Raw genomic sequence first — 26,612 nt, 5'->3', positions numbered from 1 at the left:
CAGTTTGTATGTTCCTCATGTAAACACAAGGTTCTTTACTGCTTCTATCAAATAGTTGATCCTACATAAAATTGTTGAAACGTTGGTTCCATCTCCTTGGAGACTGTTTCAAACAATACATAAACTTCCTTAGCAGGCATACTTTATTCTATGTGCCTGGTTTTATGAAAAACCTCCAAGTTGAGTCATAGGGATCCTCTCTTCCAAACTTCCATGTAGAAAAGCGGTCTTAACATCCATCTGTTCTAGTTTAAAATCAAGGTTGACCACAACTGACAACATAAACCTAATGGAGACATGTTTCACAGCTTGTGAGAAGATCTCGTTATAATCAATCCCTTCTGTCTGAGAATGTTCTTTTTTCAACCAATATGCCCTTATATCTCTTATCCTCAACACCTGGAATTCCTGGATTTAGCTTAAAAATCCACCTGCATCCAATAAGTTTTGCCTTGATATGCCTATCAATGAGATCACGTGTTCTGTTCTTCATGTGAGACTCAATCTCTTCCTCAGCCGCACCTTTCCAAAAGTTTATTTCTCTGCTTTTCATAGCTTCCTTATTCGACTTTGGTTCTTCTACCTTTAAGTCTTCAATAACATTGAGCGCGTAAGCTACAAAGTTTCCATCTTCATATCAAGATGGTGGTCTCACATTTGTTCTTCTTTCTCTGTCTCGTGCCAGAATATAGGTATCTAGAGTTTCAGTGTCGCCACTCTCACTGTCAACTTCCTGATCATGTTCCTAGTCATTTGAACTGTTAGAGCTGTCCGATGATGAATCTTTTCAACCTTGATCAGGTGCATCTTCAGATTCAGAATATGGAGAAGGTCCCCTGATCAATTCATCACTGAATGATACTTTCTTCTTAGCTTTCTTATCTTGGTGTTTATCTTTTTCAGTAGCCACCTTAGTGCCGTCATTTTCCTTAGCAAACATTTTCTTGTATATCTCATCTTCATTGAAGACAATGTTTTTACTCGTTCTACATCTTCCTTCTTGTGGTATCCAAACTCTATATCCCTTAGTTCCCATTGGATACCCCACAAACACGCCTTTAAGTGCTCTAGGCCTTGTCTTCTCTTCTACCACATGAACAAATGCTGAACACCAAGCGTTCGTAGATGTCCTAACTCTTGTTTGGTCGCTGGTCAAACTTCCTCAGGTAATTTGAAATCAGAGTAGAGCTAGGTGACCTATTAATCAAGTAGCTTGCCATAGATGCTGCCTCTGTCCAGAAATATTGGTCCAAACCAGATTCGGCTAACATACACGTCACTTTATCCATAATTGTTTGGTTCATTCTTTCTGAAACTCCATTTTGTTGAGGGGTGTAAGTACAAGTTTGATATCTTGCATATTTGCATTGCTTTAACCATTCATATTGTACATAATGATCATATAGATTAGAAATTTAACAACTTTAGGATCCATATTGCATTCATGTGTCTTTATCAGGTATTAGAGTGACCTATGGAGTGATTGGAGGTGTTTAGAGGCATGGGAGTTAAAGAAAAGATGAAAATGAAGTTAGTTCGAGTTCAAGCCAGTTCAACTCGGGGAGAACCAATGCGGTTTAGTTTACCCGCGTCGAGATGTCGAGAAGAAGAAATGAAGAACTCCTCGCGGGTTGAGCAACTCGGGAAGCAGTACCCGCTCGCGCCGAAAGCCACATCAACGCCAGTCTCACGCGGGTTGCAACACCCCGAGTCCATTTACCCCGCGTCACGGAAAGACCAAATCGGAGGAGGCACGCGGGAAGAGGCACGCGGGGTTGACTACCCGCTCGCACGAGCTAGAAGGATTGTCGACGTCTTCACGCGGGGACGAAGACGCGGGTGATCTCCATCTTCCCTTACCCGCGTTGCCGAAGAGCTTTGTTTGAGGAGTCACGCGGGTGAAGCAGCGCGGGGACCCTTACCCGCTCGCATGAAGAAGGAGTGTCGTCGAAGATCCAACGCGGGGAAGGCCACGCGGGTTGGTGCCGATCGTCTTGACCCGAGTCGAGACTTTACCTTAGTCGAATTTTAATGTTTTCAAGGGCTTTTTAGACTTTTTAATGGAAACCATTAGGTTTACCAAAGACATATAAATACTTTTGTAATCCCAAGAGGGGATCTTATCTTGTTTTCTATCTAATCACAAAGAACTTTTAGGTGAAAGTTCTTACCTTGATCATTTTCTCTTGTGATTGCTTGATTATTGGGATCACTAATCATGATTAGCACCAAATCATCATTGATTCCTGGGCTCATCATGAAGAGTAGTGAGTAGTCATCTTTGGATTCATGGGTTAGGGAGACTAAGGGTGATTAAGGTAGATCTAAGGTGTTTTATTTAGTATAGATCCATCTTGTTCCTTGCTAGTAGAGTGCTTTTAATGCAACTTTAGAGTTGGTCTCTCTAAAGTTGAGCTATATGCATTTCATGCCTGAAAGGTGTTTGATGAAATGCCTGAACCAACTCTCCTAAGCTTTTAACATTATTTACCAAAGAGATTTGTTGTTAAAGGTGTTAAGATGGCTAGTAGACTTGAGATTAGTGATTACTTAGATAACATTCAACCAAAGAGATTTGATGCTTGAGTTATCTTAGTAAATGAACATTCATCTAGAGATAGAGTTTGTTTAGGATGGTGTCTAGGTTTAAGGTAGATAGATTGGTTGAAAGTTAACACCTTTAGATTGAAACTTGATCACCCAAGGTCAATTCCTTTAGCCCATGAGTTCTCTTATCTCATAAGAAAGAAAGCTTTGTCCTTTATTGCATTTTAGTAGCATTCTAGTTCAAAAATCATCTCACCAATTGATAACACTTAGATTAAGCATGGTCTTGCATTCCCTTTGCTTTAGAATCACTTAGAACTGGTTTGACATCCTTTATTCTACAACATTTGATTAGGAGCCTTGAAACTCCTATCATCAAATTGGCGCCGTTGCCAAATTCTAAGTTGATTGTGACATTGGGATTTAGTCATTTGGTTGAGACTAAGTCAATTTTTGTTTAATTGTGTTATTGCTTTTCTTTCTTTTTTCTCCCTTTGCATTTCAGGTGTATGAACACAAGGAGCAGAGGTCCAACAAACCTAGTTCCAAGAGTTGAAGACATTAGAGCACTTAAGAGGGAGATTGCAAGACAGAGAAGAGAAGTAGAGCAACAAGCTCACTTGCAAAGGTTGGGGTTTGATATGGAGAATCTGCCTCAAGATGGTGATGCCCAAGGAGGCATTGATCCAAGAGCTGATCACCTTCAACCACAGCGCCAGCCACAACATCAACCGCGCCAAGCTCGCACCATTGGAGCCTATGATCAACCTCATATTAATGGTCATAGGTTGGGAATCAGAGCACCACCAGTGGAGAACAACAACTTCGAGATCAAGTCAGGGCTGCTCAACACCATAGAGAACAACAAGTATCATGGTCTTGCTGCTGAAGACCCTTTTGATCACTTGTACAAGTTCGATAAGTATTGTGGCTTGTCCAAGACAAATGGTGTTTCTGAAGATGCTTTCAAGTTGAAGCTGTTCCCTTTCTCTTTGGGAGACAAGGCACACCAATGGGAGAAGACTCTTCCAAGTGACACTGTCACTACTTGGGATGAGTGCAAGAGAGTTTTCCTTGACAAGTTCTTCTCTACTTCAAGAACAGCTAAGATCAGGAACGAAATCTCTGGGTTTCAACAGAAAGGTCTAGAGAGCTTCAGTGAAGCATGGGAGAGGTTCAAGGGCTATTGGTCTTAATGCCCTCATCATGGTTTCAGCAAGGAAAGTTTGCTTAGCACCTTCTACAGAGGAGCTCTACCACAGTGCAGAAACAGGCTTGACACTGCCAGCAATGGTTTCTTCTTGGGGAGAACCGAGGAAGAGGCAGAGGAACTGGTAGAGAACATGGCTAAGAGTGACTTGGTCTACAGTGAGGAGCATGATAGGATCAACAGAAGTGATGATCAGCAAACAAAGAAAGAGATTAAGTCCTTGCAAGAGAAGATGGACTTGCTTCTTTCCAACCAAACTAAGAAAGAGCAGATGAACTTTGTGGGTGGTCCTATTCAAGAGCTTCCTCCCAAGATCAATGAGGTTGATGGTTTGGAAGGCCAAGAAGAGCTATGCTTCATCAACAACAATGGTTCTTGGTACAGGAAAGAGCCTAACTTTCAGTACAACAACTACCAGCAAAGGTCCTACTCTAACAACCAGCAAGGAGGATACCAGCAGAAGCAAAACATTCAGCAGGGGAGCTATCAACCTAGACAAAACACCCCTCCTGGTTTCAACAATAACAACAATCAGTCTACTCAGGCTCAAGGAAGTTCTTCCCAAGCTCCAGCTTCAGATACAAGTGTGGATGCAATGTTCAAGAAACTTTTGGATTTTCAGGCAAAGAATGAGAAGACAATGGGGTATGAGTTCAAGAACATTCACTCCAAGATTGATGGAAGCTACAATGAGCTTAACAACAAGATCAGACATTTGGAGAACCAGTTTGCTTCAATGAATTCTCAACCAAGTCGCCAACAAGGGGCATTACCTGGAAAGCCAGAGCAAAATCCCAAGGAAACTATGAAAGCAATCACCCTACGGAGTGGTAAACAGTTATCTCCAAGAATTCTCACCAAGGATGGTGAAAAGCAAGGTGGGGAGGTGGCTATCAACATTGATGATGAAGTGGTGATTGTAGATGAGAAGGTTGATGAAGAAATTCTAGAAAAGATTATTGAAGCTAAGGGTCAAGGAAAGGTTGGAGAAGAGAAGAGGACAGTGAAACATGGTGAAACTGCTACTCCAACAAAGGAATCCTCTTTTGTTCCTCCTCCCTATGAGCCAAAGCTACCATTCCCTGGGAGATTTAAAAGACAGCTATTGGAGAAGTACAAGGCACTCTTTGAGAAACAAATAAGTGAAGTTCAGGTCACAATGCCCATCATTGATGCTTTTATGTTGGTTCCTCAATACAGCAAATTCTTGAAAGATGTTGTAGCTGCAAAGAAGAAAGAGATGGAGGGCATGATGATCCTTACCCACGAGTGCAGTGCCATTATCCAGAGGTTAGATGTTCCAAGGAAGCTAGTGGATCCAGGATGTTTTACCTTACCTTGTGCTCTAGGACCCATGGTGTTTGAGCGGTGTCTGTGCGATCTTGGAGCTAATGTCAGCTTGATGCCTTTATCTATTGCAAAGAAGCTTGGATTTACTCAATACAAGAAGTGTAAACTCTCTTTGGTGTTGGCTGATAGATCAGTGAAGATTCCTGTTGGTATCTTAGAAGACCTTCCCTTGATGGTTGGTAATTTTGAGATCCCTACTGATTTTGTTGTGTTGGAGATGGGGGAGGAAGCCCAAAACCCTTTAATCCTTGGAAGACCATTCTTAGCCACAGCTGGAGCTATTGTGAATGTTAGACAAGGAAAGATTGATCTACATCTTGGACAAGGGAACATCCTCCACTTTGACATCAATGAAGTGATGAAGAGGCCAACCATCCAGAACCAAATTTTCTACATTAATGAAATGGATGCTCTCGCTGATGAGCTTATAGAGGAGTTGGCACTTGAAGACTCTCTACAGCATGCCTTAACAATTGAGAGAGAAGTCCAAGTTATTGAGAATAAGGAAAGTGATGCCTATGTGAAGATGCTGGACTCTCACAAGGGAATCTGTGGTGAAGAACAGAATGAGAAGCTTTCATATGAGATTCACCACACCTCCGCAGCTACTCAACAAGAGAACCTCCAAGGGGATGATTGGAGTGAACTCAAGGCACCAAAAGTGGAGCTTAAACCTCTTCCCCATGGTGTAAGGTATGCTTTCCTTGGCCCTAATGAAACTTACCCTGTCATAGTGAGTAGTGAGCCTAGTGAAGATGAATTGTCTAAACTTTTGAATGAACTTAAAAAGTATAGAAAGGCAATAGGCTATTCACTAGATGATATTAAAGGGATATCACCTTCTTTATGCATGCATAGGATACATCTAGAGGATGAATCTATGACTTCTATAGAACATCAAAGAAGGTTGAATCCCAACTTGAAAGATGTTGTTAAGAAAGAGATTCTAAAACTCTTAGATGCAGGAGTAATATATCCTATTTCGGATAGCAAATGGGTGTCTCCTGTGCATGTCGTCCCAAAGAAGGGAGGAATTATTGTGGTCAAAAATGATAAGGGTGAACTAATACCAACAAGAACAATAACATGACATAGGATGTGTATAGATTATCGAAAACTTAACTCAGCATCTAGAAAGGATCATTTTCCATTGCCATTCATTGATCAAATGCTAGAGAGACTTGCAAATCATCCCTATTATTGTTTTCTTGATGGGTATTCAGGGTTCTTCCAAATCCCCATACATCCAAATGATCAAGAGAAAACGACTTTCACATGCCCCTATGGTACCTTTGCTTATCGAAGGATGCCATTTGAGCTATGTAATGCTCCAGCCACTTTCCAAAGATGCATGATGTCTATTTTCTCTGATCTTATAGAGGATGTAGTGGAGGTATTTATGGATGACTTCTCTGTCTACGGATCTTCGTTTTTTGCTTGTTTGTCCAATCTTAGCAGGGTCCTCAAGAGATGTGAAGAGACCAACCTTGTGCTGAATTGGGAGAAGTGTCACTTCATGGTTAAGGAAGGGATTGTGCTTGGACACAAGATTTCAGAGAGGGAGATTGAGGTAGACAAGGCCAAGATCGAAGTGATGGTTGCATTAGCTCCACCAAAGACGGTTAAAGACATTAAAAGCTTCCTTGGTCATGCTGGATTCTATAGAAGATTCATCCAAGATTTCTCAATGATAGCAAGGCCAATGACTAAACTTTTATGCAAGGAGCTGCATTCAACTTTGATTGGGAATGTCTGGAAGCATTCAAGAAGTTGAAAGACAAGCTGGTTAGTGCCCCCATTGTGCAGCCACCAGATTGGGATCTTCCCTTTGAGATCATGTGTGATGCTAGTGACTACGCTGTGGGAGCTGTTCTTGGTCAAAAGAAGGACAAGAAGACTCATGTGATCTACTATGCGAGTAAAACTCTTGATGAAGCCCAAATGAAGTATGCTACAACTGAGAAGGAGCTGCTGGCCATTGTCTATGCCTTTGAGAAGTTCAGAAGCTACTTGGTTGGGTCAAAAGTCATAGTCTACACTGATCATGCTGCATTAAGACATCTCATGGCCAAGAAGGATGCTAAGCCACGACTGTTGAGGTGGATCTTGCTGCTACAAGAGTTTGACCTTGAGATCAGAGACAAACCAGGAGTTGAGAATGGTGTAGCTGATCACTTGTCTAGACTGAAGATTGATAGTGGGATCCCTATTGATGAAGGGCTTCCAGAAGAACAGATCATGGCAATTGGAGCAGTGGTAGCAGTTTGTGAAACCGGAAAGAAGCTTGAAGAGGTGAAGGTAACTGAAGAGAAAGGTCCTTGGTATGCTGATCTGGTGAACTACTTAGCTTGTGGAAGAGAGCCAATGGGTCTTGACGGATATGCCAAGAAGAAGTTCTACAAAGATGTGAAGAGATACTATTGGGATGAGCCTTACCTCTACATCCTTTGTAGAGATCAACTCTATAGAAGAGTAGTAGCTGAAGATGAAGTTGAAGGGATTCTCACACACTGTCATGGATAATCATATGGAGGTCATTTTGCTACTTTCAAGACTGTCTCAAAGGTGTTACAAGCTGGGTTTTGGTGGCCTCATATGTTCAAGGACACTCAAGACTTTGTCTCTAGGTGTGATTCATGCCAAAGAAGAGGAAACATCACCAAAAGGAATGAGATGCCTCAAAACCCAATTTTAGAAGTGGAGGTGTTTGATGTATGGGGTATTGATTTCATGGGACCATTCCCATCATCTTTTGGCAACAAATACATCCTTGTAGTTGTTGATTATGTCTCCAAGTGGGTAGAAGCTGTAGCAAGTCCTACCAATGATTCTAGAGTGGTGATCAAGATGTTCAAAAGCACTATCTTTCCAAGGTTTGGAGTTCCAAGAGTTGTCATCAGTGATGGAGGCTCCCACTTCATCAACAAACTGTTTGAAAGTCTTCTCAAGAAGAATGGTGTGAAGCATAAGGTTGCAACTCCCTACCATCCTCAGACAAGTGGTCAAGTTGAGATCTCCAACAGAGAAATCAAGTTTATTTTGGAGAAAACTGTGGGGACTACAAGGAAAGACTGGTCTATCAAGCTAGATGATGCACTTTGGACTTATAGGACAGCTTACAAGACCCCTTTGGGAACCACACCTTTCAACCATGTGTATGGAAAGGCTTGTCATCTACCAGTTGAGCTTGAATACAAGGCATTATGGGCTGTTAAGTTGCTGAACTTTGACATCAAGAGTGCCAAAGAGAATAGACTTCTCCAACTCAATGAGCTTGATGAGATTAGACTGGATGCTTTTGAGAACTCAAGGATTTACAAGGAGAAAACCAAAGCTTTTCATGACAAGAAGATCTTGAAGAGAGAATTCAGTGCTGGAGATCAAGTGCTTCTCTACAACTCTAGACTGAAGTTGTTTCCCGGGAAGCTCAAGTTACGATGGTCCGGTCCTTTCAAGATAAAGGAAGTTAGGCCATATGGGGCAATTGTGTTATGGGATAAGAATGGTGGAGACTTTACAGTCAATGGACAAAGAGTTAAGCTCTACATGGGACCCAAAATAGAGGAGAAAAGAATCTCGGTTTCACTCTCCGACCCCATCACCGCCTAGCCAAAGGGAAGCAAAGTCAAGCTAGAGACTTAAAACAAGCTCGCTTGGGAAGAAGTCCCATGTCTATCCTTGTATATACTTAAAAAAAAAAAAAAAAAAAAAAAGGTCTCACGCGGGTTGAGGTCACGCGGGTTCATCTACCCGCTCACACGAATTTGGTCGGAGACAGCAATCCGGCGCGGGTTGTCTTACCCGCGTCGCTTCGTCGTAAGCTCGACGCGGGATGCATCGACGCGGGATCCTCTACCCGCTCGCACGACCACGCATTCGGAGACATATGACGCGGGGTGAAGCACGCGGGATCGCACGAGTTCCCCCACCCGCGTCGACGGGTCCAAACCCGCTCAGGTATGGTTTCTCACCCTCAAACCGCATGACCCGACCCGGTTACACCCTAAAAACACCTACCCCGCGTCTCTCTCCCGTTTCCCTCATTCCTCTTTCACAAAACATCAAAACCTCCCTAGCCAAATCATCCCATAACTCACTCAATTCTTCACCAAATCAACCCATTCTTCTTCCTAAATCCAAGCTTTCGCCCCTGTAGTCTATTTTCTTGTTTCACCTCTTCATTTCCTTTCATCCAAAGCAAGGTATTGTATCAATAAGTTCAATTTCGTAGGTCTCATGAACCCTAGAAATTTGAACTCGAAATTTGATCTTTTTCTTGCTAGATTCTTGTGAAATAGACTAGGGAAAGCTTATATATCATGTTGGGTTGGTAATTACATGGTGAAATTGAGTTGAAATTGAACTTTGAAAATTAGGGTTCATGAGAATTGGGGATTTTTCGGAATTGGTATAATCCTATGTGATTTTGGCTAGGATTGGTTAGTTAGGGTGTTTTAGAACTTAATTAGAGAGCTTACTAATTGAAGAACTCATTTGATGCTTAAATTTTGCTTAAAAGCCTTATTCTTTGCTTATGATCACATCTTGTATGCAATGTGATAGTTTTGTTATAACTGAATCATTATGAATTGAATTCACATTTGCATTGTCAAGTTTCCTTCTCCCATTTGCTTATCCTTTTCCAAAGTTTGAAATTTTTAGGTACAAATGGGGAGAAAGGACCAACATAAGATGGAAGCTGAGAAACAAGAGCTTGCAAGGCAAGAGACTGTTAGACATGGGAAGTCTCTATCCTCAGTATCTACTCCGGGAAGAACTTCTAGGCAGCAAGTATTGGCAGCAAAGAAGAGAGAAGGCAAGCAAGTCGCCACTGCTGAGAGTGTGGATGCTGGTGGTAGAAGGTCAGCCCATTCCTAAAGGTCAAAGGAACCGAAAGGCAAGGGGGTAGCGCTTCCCCAAGAGGAGGAGAATGAAGACATCACTGAAGAATACCAAGCCCCGCACAAGCGAGCCAAAGTGTCTAAGGGGGAGAAGGTCGACACTGAGAGGGATAGAACCAAGACACCAACTGAAGATGAGCTATATAGGCATTTGAAGAATGGTGTATTGTGGCCTCCAACTCGATTTGCAGATATCAAGATCAAGGAAGAGTTGGAGATAGGTGACGACATCAAGCATATGTTGGAGCACATGAACATGCAAAGCTTCTTCACTATGGCCTATCCTACCTACGAAGATGAGTCTTGTCAGTTCTTATCATCATTGGTGGCCACTTTTCACACCACCAAACATGTGAGGCAAGGATGGGGAAAGATCAAGTTCAAGATCCATGGGAAGGTTTACAACGTGACCTTCAAGGAGATTGGACAAGCCCTTGGTCTTCAGGATTTGGAGGAATCATCCATCCCTATCCTATATGATGCCCCTAGAGAGGAGAGCATTGCTAGAATGGTTTGGAAGGTGTTGGCGGGGAAGACTCGCAAGCCAAGCCGTGAGGCGAATGCTTCCATTCGCCACCCTTCAATGCGCTACCTCCACCGGTTAATTGTCCACACCATCTTTCCAAGAAAGGAACCAGGCACTGTTAATGATGAGGAGCTACAACTTCTTCACCAAACCGTTCAGCATTATGCTCATCCTTCTCAGTTGCCTTTTGTCGATACTGATTTCTACAAGAACTTTGGAATGGTGGGATTCTTTGTGAAGCGCCTCGTCCACTACAAGGAATGGGCTTGGACAACAAGTGACTCAGAGCCTCAGGTTGGCATTGGTGGTTTGATAACCCCATTGCTTCAGTTCAAGGATATACCCTTAGAAGATGATCCAACTGGTCCCGCCCTCTTAGACGGAAGCTACTTGAAGAAAGCTCAGTACTTCAGTGGAAGGTTCAATGGAACTTGCGTTTACTCTTACATACAGTCTACACGAGAGGTTGAAGTGCTTCTCCCAAACACCGCCCTAACAAGCTTGACTAGGCCTGGAGCTATTAGCTTTGATATTGGGAGTGAGCACTTCCTTAGTCTCCATGGTCCTTTAGGCCCCATACGATCTCCTAAGAGGAAGAAGACAGCAGATAAATGTGGTGTGTTCCAAGAAGAAGCTTCCGATCTATACTCCGAGCTCCTCTATGGTCCTCCTCGTTACTACTTTGAGCAGCATCCGGGAGCTCTTCCCCATGGACCCCTTCGCCAGGCTCATGAGCATATCAGCAACCTCCAACGATGGAACAAGGCTCAGGACAGAACAATCTTCAAGCTCAAAGACAAGTGTAAGGCGTTGAGTAAGACTGTGAAGAGGCAAGCAGAAGCTTCAGCTCAGTTCATGAAGAAGGTAGCTGATATACTGACTAGAGGAGCTGTAGCGGGATGTTCATCATCAGACTTTGACTTCCTTACCCCCCAGCCTCAGCCTTCAATTGGTCCTTTAGCACTCAGACTTCCCACCACCGAGAAAGAGCTGCTCCGCCAGAAGAGAAACCCACCAGCTCAACAGTCCGACTCAGGAAACAAATCTCCATCCCTTGCCTCTACAGATGAGGAAGCTGACACCGAGGATGAGGCATCGGCCTCCTCCCACGCTTCATAGAGAGGTACTCCACCACTTCCCATTGTATATACCAGTTTTTCTTTGCATTTATCTCTCTTTTCGATATCTCCTTCAACTTCCTAACACAGAGACTGTGTGAACTAAGTTTGGGGGAGGTATCAAGTATTTGATCACGTTTTCTTTGATGATTTGAGTCTCACGCATTGCATTGTACATACATATATGCATAAAAAAAACACAAAAAGAAACATGTAGTTGCATCACTTGCACTTTTAAGATTGAGTCTAGAACATATAGGTTGCATTCACTTGCATTGGGACCAATGATTTAAAATGCCTTGCAAAGAACCCTTGTCTAGAACTCAAAATGACATCCTAGTTAAACATATCAAGTAGCTTAAGCATCTCTTGAAAACCTTGCACGCTTCGAGCCTTGAAAACTCTTCTTGAAACTTGTTTGCTTGCTTGATGTTGGCACTGTTCTTGAGATCAGCTCCAACCCGAACTTGGCTTGAATGAACTTAATCTCTCTTGCATATGGGCATTTGCATACTTGATCATGGATCTCATACACATTTGGGTTATCTTATTCCTTTATATACCAATCTTTGTTAACCCAAATGGCACTCCATACCCTACAACCCTAGCCATTCTATGAGACCAAACATTTAATTGCATGAGTGAGGCCTCTTTTGATAGTTTGTCATGTACAAAATCTTGAGAGTATTGGAGGCGACATAGGTTTATTCTCATCTCTTGCTAGCACAATGAGTTAGCATCTGGGAATGGTGAGAGAGGTTTGTGTGTTCTAAACTTCAGTATCTTGGGTTTGGGGAGTGAGAAAGATGAGAGAGATGAGAAAAAGAGTATAAATAGAAATGAAAACTTTAGGGATAAAAAGAAAATATGAAGCTCTTGATTAAGCAACAAAGAACCTTCCCCCTAATAATAAAAAAAAAAAACAAAGAAAAAGAAAAAATCATGGAGAAGTTAGGGAAGGGAATGAAAAAGAGTAGAGTTTGTAAAGAGTGAATTAAAATCCCTAGTAGTTGAGTCAAAATAAAAAGAGAGTTGTTCATTGGGTGAATGATGTGAGGGGTTTACTTTGATTTTGAGATGATGATAAAAAGGGGGTAGAACTTGTGATTACTTATAACAAAAAGGGGTAAAATGATGAGAATGAATCTATGTATGCATGAGTTGCTTCTAATCTTAGATAAATTTTGCATAATGATCAAACTCCTTGTTTTGAGTGATAACCACCTTTAAATGAAAACATTTGAACCCATCTCTTCATTCACATTAAACCCTCGCTTACCTAGCCAAATGATTGAGATCATGTGCCCATTTGTGAGAATTCACCTTGTGTGTGTGTGTGTGAATCAATGTTAGAGCTGATTGAAGGGACTTGTTGGTAAAGAGTATTGCAACTTGAGTAGAGGCAAAAGAGTATGGATAGGTCTAGAGAAGCTAGAGTATAATAAGGAGAATGCTCATGCTATTAGCTATGTTTCTTTAGGATGTTAAGTTGAGTACTAGGAAGTGTTACTTTTGGCTATGAGTTCCCACCTTCAAACTTCTTTCCCTCATGAGTTCTTATAAAGTCACTTGAAGACAAGTAAAGAACAAGTTTGGGGGAGTTGATATCTTGCATATTTGCATTGCTTTAACCATCCATATTGTACATAATGATCATATAGATTAGGAATTTAGCAACTTTAGGATCCATATTGCATTCATGTGTCTTTATCAGGTATTAGAGTGACCTATGGAGTGATTGGAGATGTTTAGAGGCATGGGAGTTAAAGAAAAGATGAAAATGAAGTTAGTTCGAGTTCAAGCCAGTTCAACTCGGGGAGAACCAGTGCGGGTTAGTTTACCCGCGTCGAGATGTCGAGAAGAAGAAATGAAGAACTTCTCGCGGGTTGAGCAACTCGGGAAGCAGTACCCGCTCGCGCCGAAAGCCACATCAACGCCAGTCTCACGCGGGTTGCAACACCCCGAGTCCTTTTACACGCGTCACGGAAAGACCAAATCTGAGGAGCCACGCGGGAAGAGGCACGCGGGGTCGACTACCCGCTCGCACGAGCTAGAAGGATTGTCGACGTCTTCACGCGGGGACGACGACGCGGGTGATCTCCATCTTCCCTTACCCGCGTTGCCGAAGAGCTTTGTTCGGGGAGTCACGCGGGTGAAACAGCACGGGGACCCTTACCCGCTCGCATGAAGAAGGAGTGTCGTCAAAGGTCCAATGCGGGGAAGGCCACGCGGGTTAGGGAGACTAAGGGTGATTAAGCTAGATCTAAGGTGTTTTAGTATAGATCCATCTTGTTCCTTGCTAGTAGAGTGCTTTTAATGCAACTCTAGAGTTGGCCTCTCTAAAGTTGAGCTATAGGCATTTCATGCCTGAAAGGTGTTTGATGAAATGCCTGAACCAACTCTCCTAAGCTTTTAACATTATTTACCAAAGAGATTTGTTGTTAAAGGTGTTAAGATGGCTAGTAGACTTGAGATTAATGATTACTTAGATAACATTCAACCAAAGAGATTTGATGCTTGAGTTATCTTAGTAAATGAACATTTATCTAGAGATAGAGTTTGTTTAGGATGGTGTCTAGGTTTAAGGTAGATAGATTGGTTGAAAGTTAACACCTTTAGATTGAAACTTGATCACCCAAGGTCAATTCATTTAGCCCATGAGTTCTCTTATCTCATAAGAAAGAAAGCTTTGTCCTTTATTGCATTTTAGTAGCATTCTAGTTCAAACATCATCTCACCAATTGATAGCACTTAGATTAAGCATGGTCTTGCATTCCCTTTGCTTTAGAATCACTTAGAACTGGTTTGACATCCTTTATTCTATAACATTTGATTAGGAGCCTTGAAACTCCTATCATCAAAAAATAGATCCAGACTTTTTTTGAAAAATCATCAATAAAAATCACAAAATACTTGCTTCAAGAAAGATTATCTAGCGTAGAAGGAGACCCCCTGATATCCAAGTGAACATACTCTAATATCCCTTTAGTTACATGCTAAGCTTTAGGGAAAATTTGCTTGTGTGACTTTCCAATTATACAATGTTCACAGAACTCCAATTCCTTAACTTCCTTGTCAGTGAAATATCCATTCTTGACCAACCCCGACATGTTCTTCAGACTCATATGATCGAAGCGTGAATGCTAAACATTAGTCATATTTCTTTCAACTTTTGTTAGATTAGCCTCTCCTTTCACTACGGTTCCCTAAAGATAATGTAACATTTGATGATATTTCCCTGAGATAACCTTTTTATCACCTTTTAGAAGTTAACCATAAGATCATGTCCTTCATATCGACATCCTGAAGTCTCCAACATTCCATAAGAAATCAAATTCATGCTCATTCATGGCATGTATCTAACTCCTGTTAAGATTATGCTTGAGCCATCAAGATTTAGAATTTTGATCTTCTCAATTCCCTGAATGTTGATGTGTTTGTTATTTTACATTAACACTTTGCCTCCCTTGAATTCTTCCAAGCCAAATAGGAAGCTCTTATCAGGTGTGATATGAAACGAGCAGACAGAGTCCATCACCCATTCATCCTTCGTGTACTGAGTGCTAACCGTTAGTATTAGAGGTTCTTTTTATTATGCTGCAACGTTGGCTGAGTATGCGGATTTGAAATGTCCAATGTCCTTCTTTTCCACATATAAAACATCCTTTTCTGTTTTTATTGTACTTGGAACGTGACTTAGATCTTCCCAATTGACTCTTTGATCTTCCTTTGTAGGTTTTTCCATTGCTTTTATCTGATCGCCGGTCTGATCATCCTCTCGACCATTAGTCCTTCTCCACCAGACCTTGTAAACTTGCCACTCTCGATCAACTCCCTTTCCTTGGACCTAGCAGCCCCAATAATCTCATTGAAGCTCAGAGTGCTCTCCCACACTTGAGAGTCTCTTTGAGTTGATCATATTTGTTAGGCAGTGAACTTAGCAGTAATATATCTTGGACTTCTTCTGAAACTTCAACTTGCAAATTACTCAAATCTGCCAATAGCTTCAAAAAATCATCCACGTAATCATCAATAGTTTTAGAGTAAGCCATCTTGAATGTATAGAACCTGAGCTGTAGATATCTCTGATTGGGCAATGATAGTTTGATTTTCCTTAAGACCTCCACAGTACTCCACATTGCAGCAGCAGTCTCACAATGTTTGATTTTCCTTAAGACCTTATTCCCAACATTTAGCACAATTAGATCCTTAGCTTTCTCTGACTTCTCAAACTTAATTGGATCCATAACTGATGTAGACTCAACAATTTCAGCTAATCCTTTTTCCAAATCCTTCACAGTTGACTCAGGTTTATCCTTGGTGACTGAGGCATCCTTTAATAGCTTCTCATCAGTACGGATATCCTCCAGACTAAGAACTCCAAAGTGTGCAAGCATCCACACCTTCCATAATGTGAAATCCCTACCATCGAACTGATCCACTTCTGTGCGTGTATTTGACATCACGTGTGAATCAGATAACCTTTCTCTCCTTGAACTGTATCCTCCTAAGTAACTTTCAGAACCTGGTTCTATGATACCAGTTGTAGAGATTAAAATTAGGTTTACTTAGGATTCAAGTTAACTTTGACCTAGAACTAAAGTTTGAAAGTAATGATACAATCAAGTTTAACGAGTTCCCGGCTTCTAGCCAGTACATCTCCTGGGAGAACTTCTGCTCTCAAATTCCACTAGATCAAAGAGACTCTAGCTATCACCAAAACAGTGATACTAGATAGTTTGTTACACAAGAACCAAATACTCTTCACAAAAGAATACAACAACCTAGTTAGATCAAATAGACTTAGGCCTAAGCTATTTATCTTGTGTTGTTGCCTCCTTCTTGCACTTCGCTTGATCTGATTGCATGTTGTTGTCGTAACCTTTTCCTATTTGTTGCTTATGCTTTTTTGTTGACCTAATCACATACTTTTTTTTTTTGAATGAATGTTAAATTATTATTCATCAAAAAGGCCTTTTTACATCAAAGTGTAGACCATATTAAAAAAAGATAATTCCCTATCCTTTTACTTCTTTACTTCTAATAGGCCTCAAAAAACTTTAAACTCTAGTACCAAACCAATATTGAAGAGCATACTCCATACCCTTTCCTCCTTTCAATCTCATTAAGCTTAGTTTGTTTCTGATTCCTTTATCAACGAGCTTCTGCACAACAGCCATGGGTAAAGGTTTCTCTCCATGCTTGATCTTATTTCTCTCCCTCCATATCGTGTAAACTATGGTTTGGAAAGCGTATCTTGTGCAAAATGATCTCTTCTTATCATTATCATTTCGAACAAGAAGAGCCACAACTTCTGACCAGACCTTAGTATAATCACTTCTCAGAATACCAGTCATTTGATGTTCCCATATCTCTGAAGAGTAAGCACACTCCAAGAAGAGGTGATTACGAGATTCTGCATCACTCTTACAAAGAACACAAGTAACATCAGCCCCCAAACTCCATCTCGCAACTCTATCCATTGTCGATAATCTATCCAGCATAGCTAACCAATTCAGAAAGGAAAATTTAGGAGTAGCCTGCGAAAACCAAACACTCTTTGCCCAGTTTTTTTGAACATAATCTTCGCGCAATAACATCCAAGTTTCCTGTGTCGAAAAATTTCCTTTAAAACCCGACTTCCTTCTCCAAAGACTCACATCTTCCACACCTTCTCTCAACTTCTCTTTGACTTGGAGTAACTCAGCTTCTATGGCATTTAACATCACAGTACGGTGCCTTCTTCTTCTTCTTCCAATACTCAGTACTGCTTCTTCTACTGTTGCTTCATTTCTTATCCCCATATCTATGACTCCTCTTTCTCCTAATATCTCAAACAGAACTCCTTTGGTAGACCAATTGTCATGCCAAAAAGAAGTATCACGACCATTGCCTACATCTTTCTTATAGAACGTCTTTGCCATATCCCTTAGCTTTAACATTTTCCTCCACATCCAAGATCCAGCCTGAGAGTTAACTTTCACTTCCCAAAAACTTTTTCTTTTTAGCAGATTGTTTTTTATCCATTCCCCCCATAGTGAATCTCCGGATAACATCCTCCATATTAGCTTTAACCCATAAACCATATTCACTTCTTTTAACGCTCTAATCCCCAGACCACCTTCACACTTGAGCTTACATATTTCCTTCCACGAAACCTTCGCACCTGTAGACTTTAAGTCTGGCCCAGACCATAGAAACGAAGCACATAGCTGTTCCACCTCACTGATACATTTACCCGGTAATCTAAAAGCAACTGCCAAGAAGTTGACTATGCTCATCAACACTGCCTTGATCATTTGCAATCTACCAGTGTATGAGAGAAATCTACTAGTCCAAGTATTTATCTTACTTCTAATCTTCTCCACTAACGGTAAGTAGTCCTGCTTTCTCATAACTTTAGTCATAAGAGGAAGGCCCAAATACCTGACAGGAAGATCCCCTTCAGCAAACGGGAAATTTAGTAAAATTCTACTCCTTTCTTCCTCTGCTACACCCGCCATATAGATAGTAGATTTCTCGAACATTCAACCCTGACCATTTCGCAAATCCTTCAAATACGGATAACGCTCCCTCAATAGATTTCTTCGACCCTTCCACGAAAACCATTAAATCATCTGCAAAGCAGAGATGAGTTAATGAAATAGATTGACAACGAGGATGGAATGTAAATTTCTTCTCTAAAACTCCTATGTCAAGCTTGTGGGAAAGAACATTCATACTCAGCACAAACAGATATGGAGATAGAGAACATCCCTACCTTAACCATCTTGAATTCTGAAAATATCCTGCTAGTTCCCCATTTACTTGCACTGAGAACGAGGGAGTAGATATACATAATTTGATCCAGTGAATGAATTTTTCCAGAACACCTCTAGCCTCCAAGCTTCTCAGCACAAAGGACCACTGCACTGAATCAAACGCCTTCGATATGATTATTTTCATAACACACCGAGGAGAGACAGTTTCCTTGTGGTAATCTTTTACCAACTCTGAAGCTAATAGTACATTCTCCATCGACAGTTCGCCTTGCACAAATGCAGATTGACTAGCAGATATAATCCGAGGCAGCAGCACTTTGAGTCTATTAGCCAAAATCTTCGATACTACCTTGTAAAGGACGTTACAACAAGCAATAGGACGGTAGTCTCTCATCTCCATGAAGTCAATCTTCTTAGGAACTAGTGCCAGAATTGTTGAGTTTACCCCCTTAGGCAGAAATCCATATCTGAAGACAGACTGTATTGCAACCATGAAATCATGAGCAAGAATTGGCCAAACTGTTTTGAAGAGCTCGCAAGGGCAACCATCATGCCCGGGAGACTTGTTTGACGGCATAGCAAAGAGCACTTTACGTATCTCTTCCTCTGTAACCTCCTCTTCAAGTTTCCTACAATCCTCCAAAGTACATCTAAACTCAAGCAAATTCTGTAATTCCTCAACAGTAGTATCTTGGTAACCTTCAGGACTATGGTTAAGGAACTCAGAAAAGAACCTCTCTGCCTCTGCTTTTATTTCCGAGTGAGTTTTGACTGTACTACCATCACTACATCTTATCTCTCTGATTTCGTTTTGAGCTTGACGAGATCTAATTGCATTGTGGAACGTTTTATTGTTATGGTCTCCAATATCCAGCCAATGTAACTTAGCACGCTGCTTTAAATGATCATCCTCTAAACCAGCAACATGAAGTCATTTCTCATATGCCTATGTTTCCTCCTTAACCGCTTCATCACTGGGATTTGAAAGAGTGACTTTCTGTTTGTCACACGATATATCATGAGCCTCCTTTGCTCTCTTTGTTAGATTTCCAAACTTCTCTCTTCCAAGTTCTATGATTAGTGGTTTCAGATTCTTTAATTTCTTAGAGAATCTGAACATTGCTAAGGTTGAATGAAACAATCTTTGTGTCGAATCCCAATACTCCTTCACCATTGGTAGAAAATTCGGTAAGCTCCCAATCACATTTACATACTTAAACGGCCTTCTTCTTTTCTCACTTGGAGGCAAGATCTGAATCTTACATCGCATATGATCTGAACATCCCCCAGGTTCAAATATTGCATAAGCACTAGGAAATCTCAGTATAGCTGAGTCATTCATTAGCACTCTATCTAGTTTCTTACATATCACCCCTTCCTCCCTCTTATTGCACCATGTGAATAAAGGACCTTGAAAGCCCATATCAGAGAACTTGCAATGAAGAACCATTCTCTGAAACTCCCTCATACCACTTGAAATTCTTCCCCCACTAGCATACCCCAAAATTTTCTCCACTTCTAATATCTCATTGAAGTCTCCCATAATCATCCAAGCCTTATTTCGAAACATTGCAGAGTTCTGATGGTGACAGAGATCCTCCCATAACTCCTTTCTGCCTTCCATTGTGTTACTAGCATAAATAAACGAACAAAAGAACTCCTCCTGGCCTTGCAAACCCACTGAGCAAGTTATCAGCTGATCAGTTTTGTAGACAGGAGTCATCCGAACCGTGTCCTTTCATACTACCCAAATTCTACCATCTTGATTGTTTTCATAATTTGTCATATATGACCAATCTCTGAAAACCGTATTTAAAACTCTCCCAGCTTTGCTTTCTTTTACCCTTGTTTCCAAAATGCAACCAAACACCAAATTATTGCTTCTAACCCACTCTTTAACAACGGAATGTTTTAAATATTTGTTGAAACCACGAACATTCCAGAAGAAACTCATCATGGATTAGTTTTTCCGGCGAGAAGACCTTATGCTCTTACCCGGATTGGAATCCTGAGCCTTAGTCTTCTGACCTTTTTTCCTCCCTTTCTGCACCCCTAACTTCTCCCATTCCTTAACTCTTTGATCAATAATATCATCTTCCTGAGAACCACTGGCTAGAGTTTCCATTTCCTCTTTTTCCTGAATCTCTTCTAAAAGTTCACCTTCCTCCTCTTCATCCATAAGAACAGAGAACTTAGAAGCTGATATCTCAATAACTGAAGTATTACTCTGCAACGTAACTGTCTGCACTTTCCCTTCTTTCGCTAGAGATACCCCAGACCAACCCTTTTCCTTCACCTTAATTCCTTCCTCTATATTATCTTCCTCCCCAATATCAACTTTCTGAACCATGACCTCCACTTCCTTTATTTGACTACTCTCTGCACTTCCTCTTATCTTTTCACTTGTCTCCACTTCCTTCCTCTTAATTTCACTCCTCGAACTCTTATTCTTAACTCCAGGACTATCTTTATACTTTTTTCCCTTCCCTTTTAGTGCGCACACTACTTCACCATGCCCCCATTTATCACACAATTTACATCGTGCAGGGAGCCAAGGGTAGTAGTACTTCACCGTGAACTGCTTGCCTTCCTTAGTGAAAGTAATCTCTTTTGGCAACACCTTTGATGTATCCACCTTAACAAAAACTTTAGCTTCCTCCAAGTTGGTACACGTAATGGTTTCCTGATGGAGTTTCACCGGGAACCCAACTGTACTAGTGATGAAACTGAACCCCTCCCACGAGTACATATGAAGAGGAACTTTCTCCAGATGAACCCACATAGGAATAGCTTCATCTTCTTGTTTCTCATTCTCTGTTGTTGGCGTCCATCTCGTTACAACCATTGGCACCCCAGCAATGTTCCACATTCCTCTACGAAGTATCTTTTCTCTAGCTTTCGGATTTGATACCTTGAACCTCATCATAGTAGCGTTTACATCATAAACATCCACCTTAGCAGATGAATCTCCATAACGCCAAATCTTGTTAAGAACCATAAGGACTTTTGCGATGTGAGACACTTGATCCAAAAACTTCCCTACTACGAAATCTTCCCATAACGGAGTTGAATTCGCAATAATCTCATCTGGAATTTCCATTGTGTTCTTACCATCCTTCTCCAATACCTCTACCTCATGTTTCTTCAACGATTTCTTATCTTGCGCAACATCAACCCAGCTCTCCGTTTTCTTCGTTACCACAGCCCGATCTGTAATCACATCACCCTCCAGAATCTCCTTAATCACCTTAACACCCTCCGGAGGGTCCGACAAATCCGGCGGAATAGCCAGATCCATCGATCGAAACCCTGTCACTCGTTGCACTCAAAATCGCCAAGAGAATCGCCTTTTATAAATCGACCTAATCACATACTAACCATCTCTTTATATATGTGTATGTGACGAGATCAACCCTTCTGGAGTGGGCCTGGGTGGACTTGGCCCAAGACGATTTACTACTGTGCTCCCATGAAGCTCTCTCGTAAACCCAAGCTTCACACCATGTTTTCAAAATTTGTCTGCGTTTCAACATGTCCCAAAAAGATATTTTGGTGTAGATTGAAGTCAGCTTTGTCAGTCATAATGTCTCCCAAACAGTTAGTTTTTGTGGACGCAAGATTTATTTCAGACAACATTCTCACTGCACATGAAAAGATAGATAACATGCAAATAAACTAATCAATCTCCAAATAATTCATGGTGATCAAGTCAGATATGTCAATAACATATGACAGGTTTGGAGAAAATTGTTGGTAGCAGTGGGTTTCATCAAAGATGTATTGAATTGGAGCTGTTATGTATCATGTCAGCCACTTGCTCAGTTTTGATCAATGATCAATCGTTAGATAGATTTGTGTCGGCGAGAGGACTGAGGTGGGGTATACAAAACAATTCATCTTCATTCTATTTATACAAGGTCTTGGAAAATGGAATTGTATTGAGAAATCTAGAAAATATTAGAAGAATTCAAATCAAGACTATTAGGGACAAAAGTCTCACATCGGTAGTTGGAAGAGATCTTTAGTAATATATAAGATAGATGGGCCACTCCACTTATCACCAATTGGTTTTAGGTTGGAAGCCCATGTAGCTTAACATGGTATCAGAACCCGATCCACGCAGTCCAACCCGATCAACATCGACCCGGCCCAAAGTTGGCCCTCGATCCTTGCCCAAACATTCCGAGATTGATTCTTAAAGAGCCATCATCTCGAGTGGACGTATTTAGAGACAAAGGTCCCACATCGATAGTTGGAAGAGATCTTTAGTAATATATAAGATAGATGGGCCATTCCACTTATCACCAATTGGTTTTAGGTTGGAATCTCATCTAGCTTAACAACATGTAGAATGTGAACGAGTTATATAAAGCATTTGCATTCTTTTTGTGCAGGAGTCTGATGAAAACACGATATTTTATTTAAAAAGATAGCTTATGCAAGAACATGAACTAAAACTACTCACAAAGTTTTTTTAAAGCATTGCTTCTAGAGAAGAGCTCTCCCTTACATAAAGAAAATCTTATTTGTGAAACTAAAACATTAGAGTTTCTTGAATAACGGTTTGTCCTCTCTTCTACAGAGGTGGCAACCATGTGATTATAACCGGGCTACGAACCTTATGCGTCGAACTCTTCCACAAAAGACCACCAAACTCAGGCCTCTTCATCCGCAGCTTCGTCCTGAAAGTAACAGTGTAGGAAAGCTTCTGGTGCTTCGTAGTGAAGTTGAGTGTCTTGGGCTGGACTGTGACGGTTGCGCCTTTGAAAGGAGAGAGAGAGACCTTGTAGCTAGAAACGTGAGGACCAACGTTGGTCACGGTTCTTCTAAGTGTCATAGCTTTAACATGTGTGTTCTCTGGAAACAAAGCTGAGATCGCCGGGTAGTTCAAGTTTCCAGGGTTATTACCGGCAAGACTGTGTCTGCAAGATCTGTTTGAATGCTTTGTGAAGACCTTGAGCTGTGAAGGACTCAACTCCTGAGTGCAGAGGAAATCAAAATACTCCTGAGGTCCAATGTCGTAGACTAGACCAGGATCCATAGCTTTCAGAGGATCTATATGTCCAGCACCGTGATCATAAGGCGACGAAGGTTCTGCTCCTGCTGCATCCGTAAGAGGCTCAAGCATGTTGTCGTGAACGTAAGCGGTTGTCATGAGAGCTGATTTGACCGCTGCAGGGCTCCAATCTGGATGCCTTGATCTGATCAAAGCAGCCACGCCGCTCACGTGAGGACATGACATGGAAGTTCCCGACAGTATATTGAAATTAACCCTCCTTTTGTCAGACGACAAACTCGACGGCGCCATGTCTCCAGACCAAGCTGCAAGAATGTTGACTCCCGGAGCTAACAAGTCCGGTTTCAAGATCTCCAGGGAGAGAAAGTTTGGTCCTCTTGAAGAGAATGCTGCTACAACTGGAGACGGTTTGATCCCAACTCTTGTCCCAAGAATCTCCAAACTCGCTGTAGCTCTTTTACTCGTCATCGCATACTCCTTGATCACTTTACCTTCTTTCTCTCCTACCGCTACAGCTGGTAGCAAATGACAATCTGCGACAAGCTCTTCACCGTTCGTCGCGGTGTTGGTCAGTATTATCCCAACACCTCCTGCTCTTTTCACAACCTGGCCCTTCTGCACACGTGGAGTAACACCACGGTCGCATATCACGATTTTCCCCGCTACGTTGTGCTGGTCCAAAGCACCGTCTAGACAGAACGACGTCGGATCAGGACTACTTGCGTTCCTTCCTAAGTAAACAAGAGGATACTGTTTGGCCCGAGACAAAACTGTTCTGCCTTTGTAAAGAGAAACTCCTTTGAAGACTCTCGTAGTTCCTAGCTTCACCGTGGCTGGAAAGTCTCTGTCCATGGTACTTGCCCCAACCGTTGTGATCCACGGAGAAACGTTCGTGAGGCTGATCGGATCAGGTCCTCCGTTACCGGCTGAACACGAGACGAACACTCCCATCTCCATTGCTCCAAACGTTGCTATTGCCAAACTGTCACGGGAATAAGTCGAGATCCCACCGCCTAAGGATATAGAGAGAACATGGACTCCATCAGCAACGGCTTGATCAACCGCTGATAAGATGTCCGAGCTGAAACATCCACCAACCCAACAGACTTTGTAAGCAGCGACTCTCGCCTTCGGAGCCATCCCTCGAGCCGTTCCATAAGCAAATCCGAGAAGATTTGCTCCTCTGACAGGCGAGCCAGCTACTGTTGCTGCAGTGTGCGTCCCGTGACCGTCTTTGTCTCTTGGTGATCTGTACTCAAGCTCCTGGTCGATCTTCCCCGTTGCAGCTTCGTATCCTCTGTAGAAAACTCTAGCACCGACAATCTTTCTGTTGCAGTTACTTCTCAAGAACCCTCTTCCGGTTTCACAGGCTCCTCTCCAAGTAGAAGGAACAGGGGACATGCCTGTGTCGTTGAAGCTCTCACTCTCAGGCCATATCCCAGTGTCTAAAACACCAACTATCACATCGTGGTCGGTGACTCTCTCAGCCCAAACTCTCTCACTCTCTTGCCTCTCTAACCCAAGAAACTTGGGACTTCTTGTGGTGTGAAGCTCGTACCTTGTCTCTGGGATCACAGCTACAACACCAGGTTCTTTCTCCAGCTTCTCTGCTTCCTCTTTGCTAAGCCGAGCAGCTAATCCGTGAAACGCAGTCTGGTAAGTGTAGAGTATTCTGTTACCTTCTTCTTCATGTGATTTGGGATCTGTTACAGAGTCTATCTTAGAAGAGTACCACTGTAGGTGATTAGTGTAAGGTGAAGGCATGGCGGATTTGTCCATGTGGACAACATAAGTCTTCTTCTGACCAGTTTCTGCATGTAGAGACATGAGATTGAGGGATAAGATTATGAAAAGAAAACATTTCTGAAGTGGGTTTTTGCCAGCCATTGTTAGAAGAAGCTCAAGGATTATCTCTCTCTCTCTTTTTTTTGGGGAGAAGGAGAGATAGAAGAGTCGTTGTTACTTGGAGGAAGTAATAAAGGTGAAGCAAGTAAGAGGTGGTATCATATATGCTCTGTGAGCATAATTACTGAGAAGAGAAGTGGTTGGTAATGGCAGAGAGAGAGTAATCAATGGAGCTCATGAGTCCTTATGCTACTCTACTTGTATATGCATATAGTACCGTTAGGTTATTTTATTTATGGATCTTCTTCTAAAAAGTTCCAACTTTTAATGCCTAGTTCGTTAGTGTTTTTTATTATATTGCTTTTGTGATCAGTTGTCACTAGTTTTAGCGCGGTAAACTGATGTTTAATATTAATGTAATACTCACTTTTTGTAATAAGAGTCTTGAACTTTACGAGCATATTTTTGATTTATCTCTTTCACCTTTTCGTTTACATAGAAAACAAAAATATGTCACATCATGCTTTTTATTTTGCTTTGATAGTGGTGAAAAGAAGGAATCAAAACAAGTTCTCTCCCCCTTTTTTTCCGTTTTTTTTATATAAGTAGTTTTAGAATCGTACACACAAATTAAAAAAATTATTAATTTCTTATAGTTTATAAACAAAAACATCATTAATTATTTAACTAACCATAAATCAACTAATAATAAAATAAAAAGTATATTATTATTGGTCATATAACATTGAATGTTAATAAATTTTACATAAAAAAATGAAAACATCGTATAATTTGGAAAATAAAATTTTCTCTTAAAATCGGAGGGAGCAGTATTCAAGAACATATACAAGAATGCAATTTTAAAGTAATTAAGACAAAGTTACGTAAGATTCTCTTTCGTGGACTGAATCATTCGTACCTCCTTTGATACAAACGACGGTGGATTCGTGTTAAGTCGTAAAACTTAAAGCTCGAACTATTTTCGAATTATTACCACAGAAAAATAGATGATGTTTAAATTCCACAATATAACTCTTAATCATGAGTTTTACCAAAAAAAACTCTTAATCATGATAAAGACTCACTACATGTCCCCATGCCAAAATATTACTACTATTTGACAAAATAAAAAACCTTACTCTTGACGGTGAAAACTGAAAACCCCGATAATTCGATTTCTTGGCATCTTTATCTCTTTCTGTGGGGAATTGAATTTAGTGGGAATATCAGTGGTCTGCTCAACGGTCTATTACAACATTTATAAACACACATTTAAAGCTCAAACGCAGAATGGCCCTCTCTCTCTCTCTCGAGAGATCGATCTCTCGCGAGCGAGA

General features: G+C 41.3%; 1 protein-coding gene, 1 non-coding gene and 1 pseudogene across 2 annotated transcripts; 1 reads left to right on the top strand and 2 right to left on the bottom strand.

Annotated features, from left to right (window-relative positions):
* Positions 1-3,653: 3,653 nt before the first annotated feature.
* LOC125593796 lies at positions 3,654-3,760 on the bottom strand. Its single transcript, XR_007329687.1, has one exon. It is a non-coding gene; the product is annotated as a small nucleolar RNA R71 (small nucleolar RNA).
* LOC125593480 lies at positions 3,745-7,001 on the top strand (annotated as a pseudogene).
* A 15,811-nt stretch (positions 7,002-22,812) lies between these two features.
* Positions 22,813-25,522, bottom strand: LOC106423925 (subtilisin-like protease SBT1.3). The gene has a single exon (XM_013864668.3). The coding sequence runs from the start codon at positions 25,315-25,317 to the stop codon at positions 22,990-22,992; it is 2,328 nt and encodes a 775-aa protein (XP_013720122.2). The 5' UTR covers positions 25,318-25,522; the 3' UTR covers positions 22,813-22,989.
* Positions 25,523-26,612: the final 1,090 nt, after the last annotated feature.

Source organism: Brassica napus, chromosome C9 (assembly GCF_020379485.1).
Source record: "Brassica napus cultivar Da-Ae chromosome C9, Da-Ae, whole genome shotgun sequence".
Taxonomy (NCBI): Eukaryota; Viridiplantae; Streptophyta; class Magnoliopsida; order Brassicales; family Brassicaceae; genus Brassica; species Brassica napus.
This window is presented reverse-complemented; position numbering and strand designations above follow the sequence as displayed.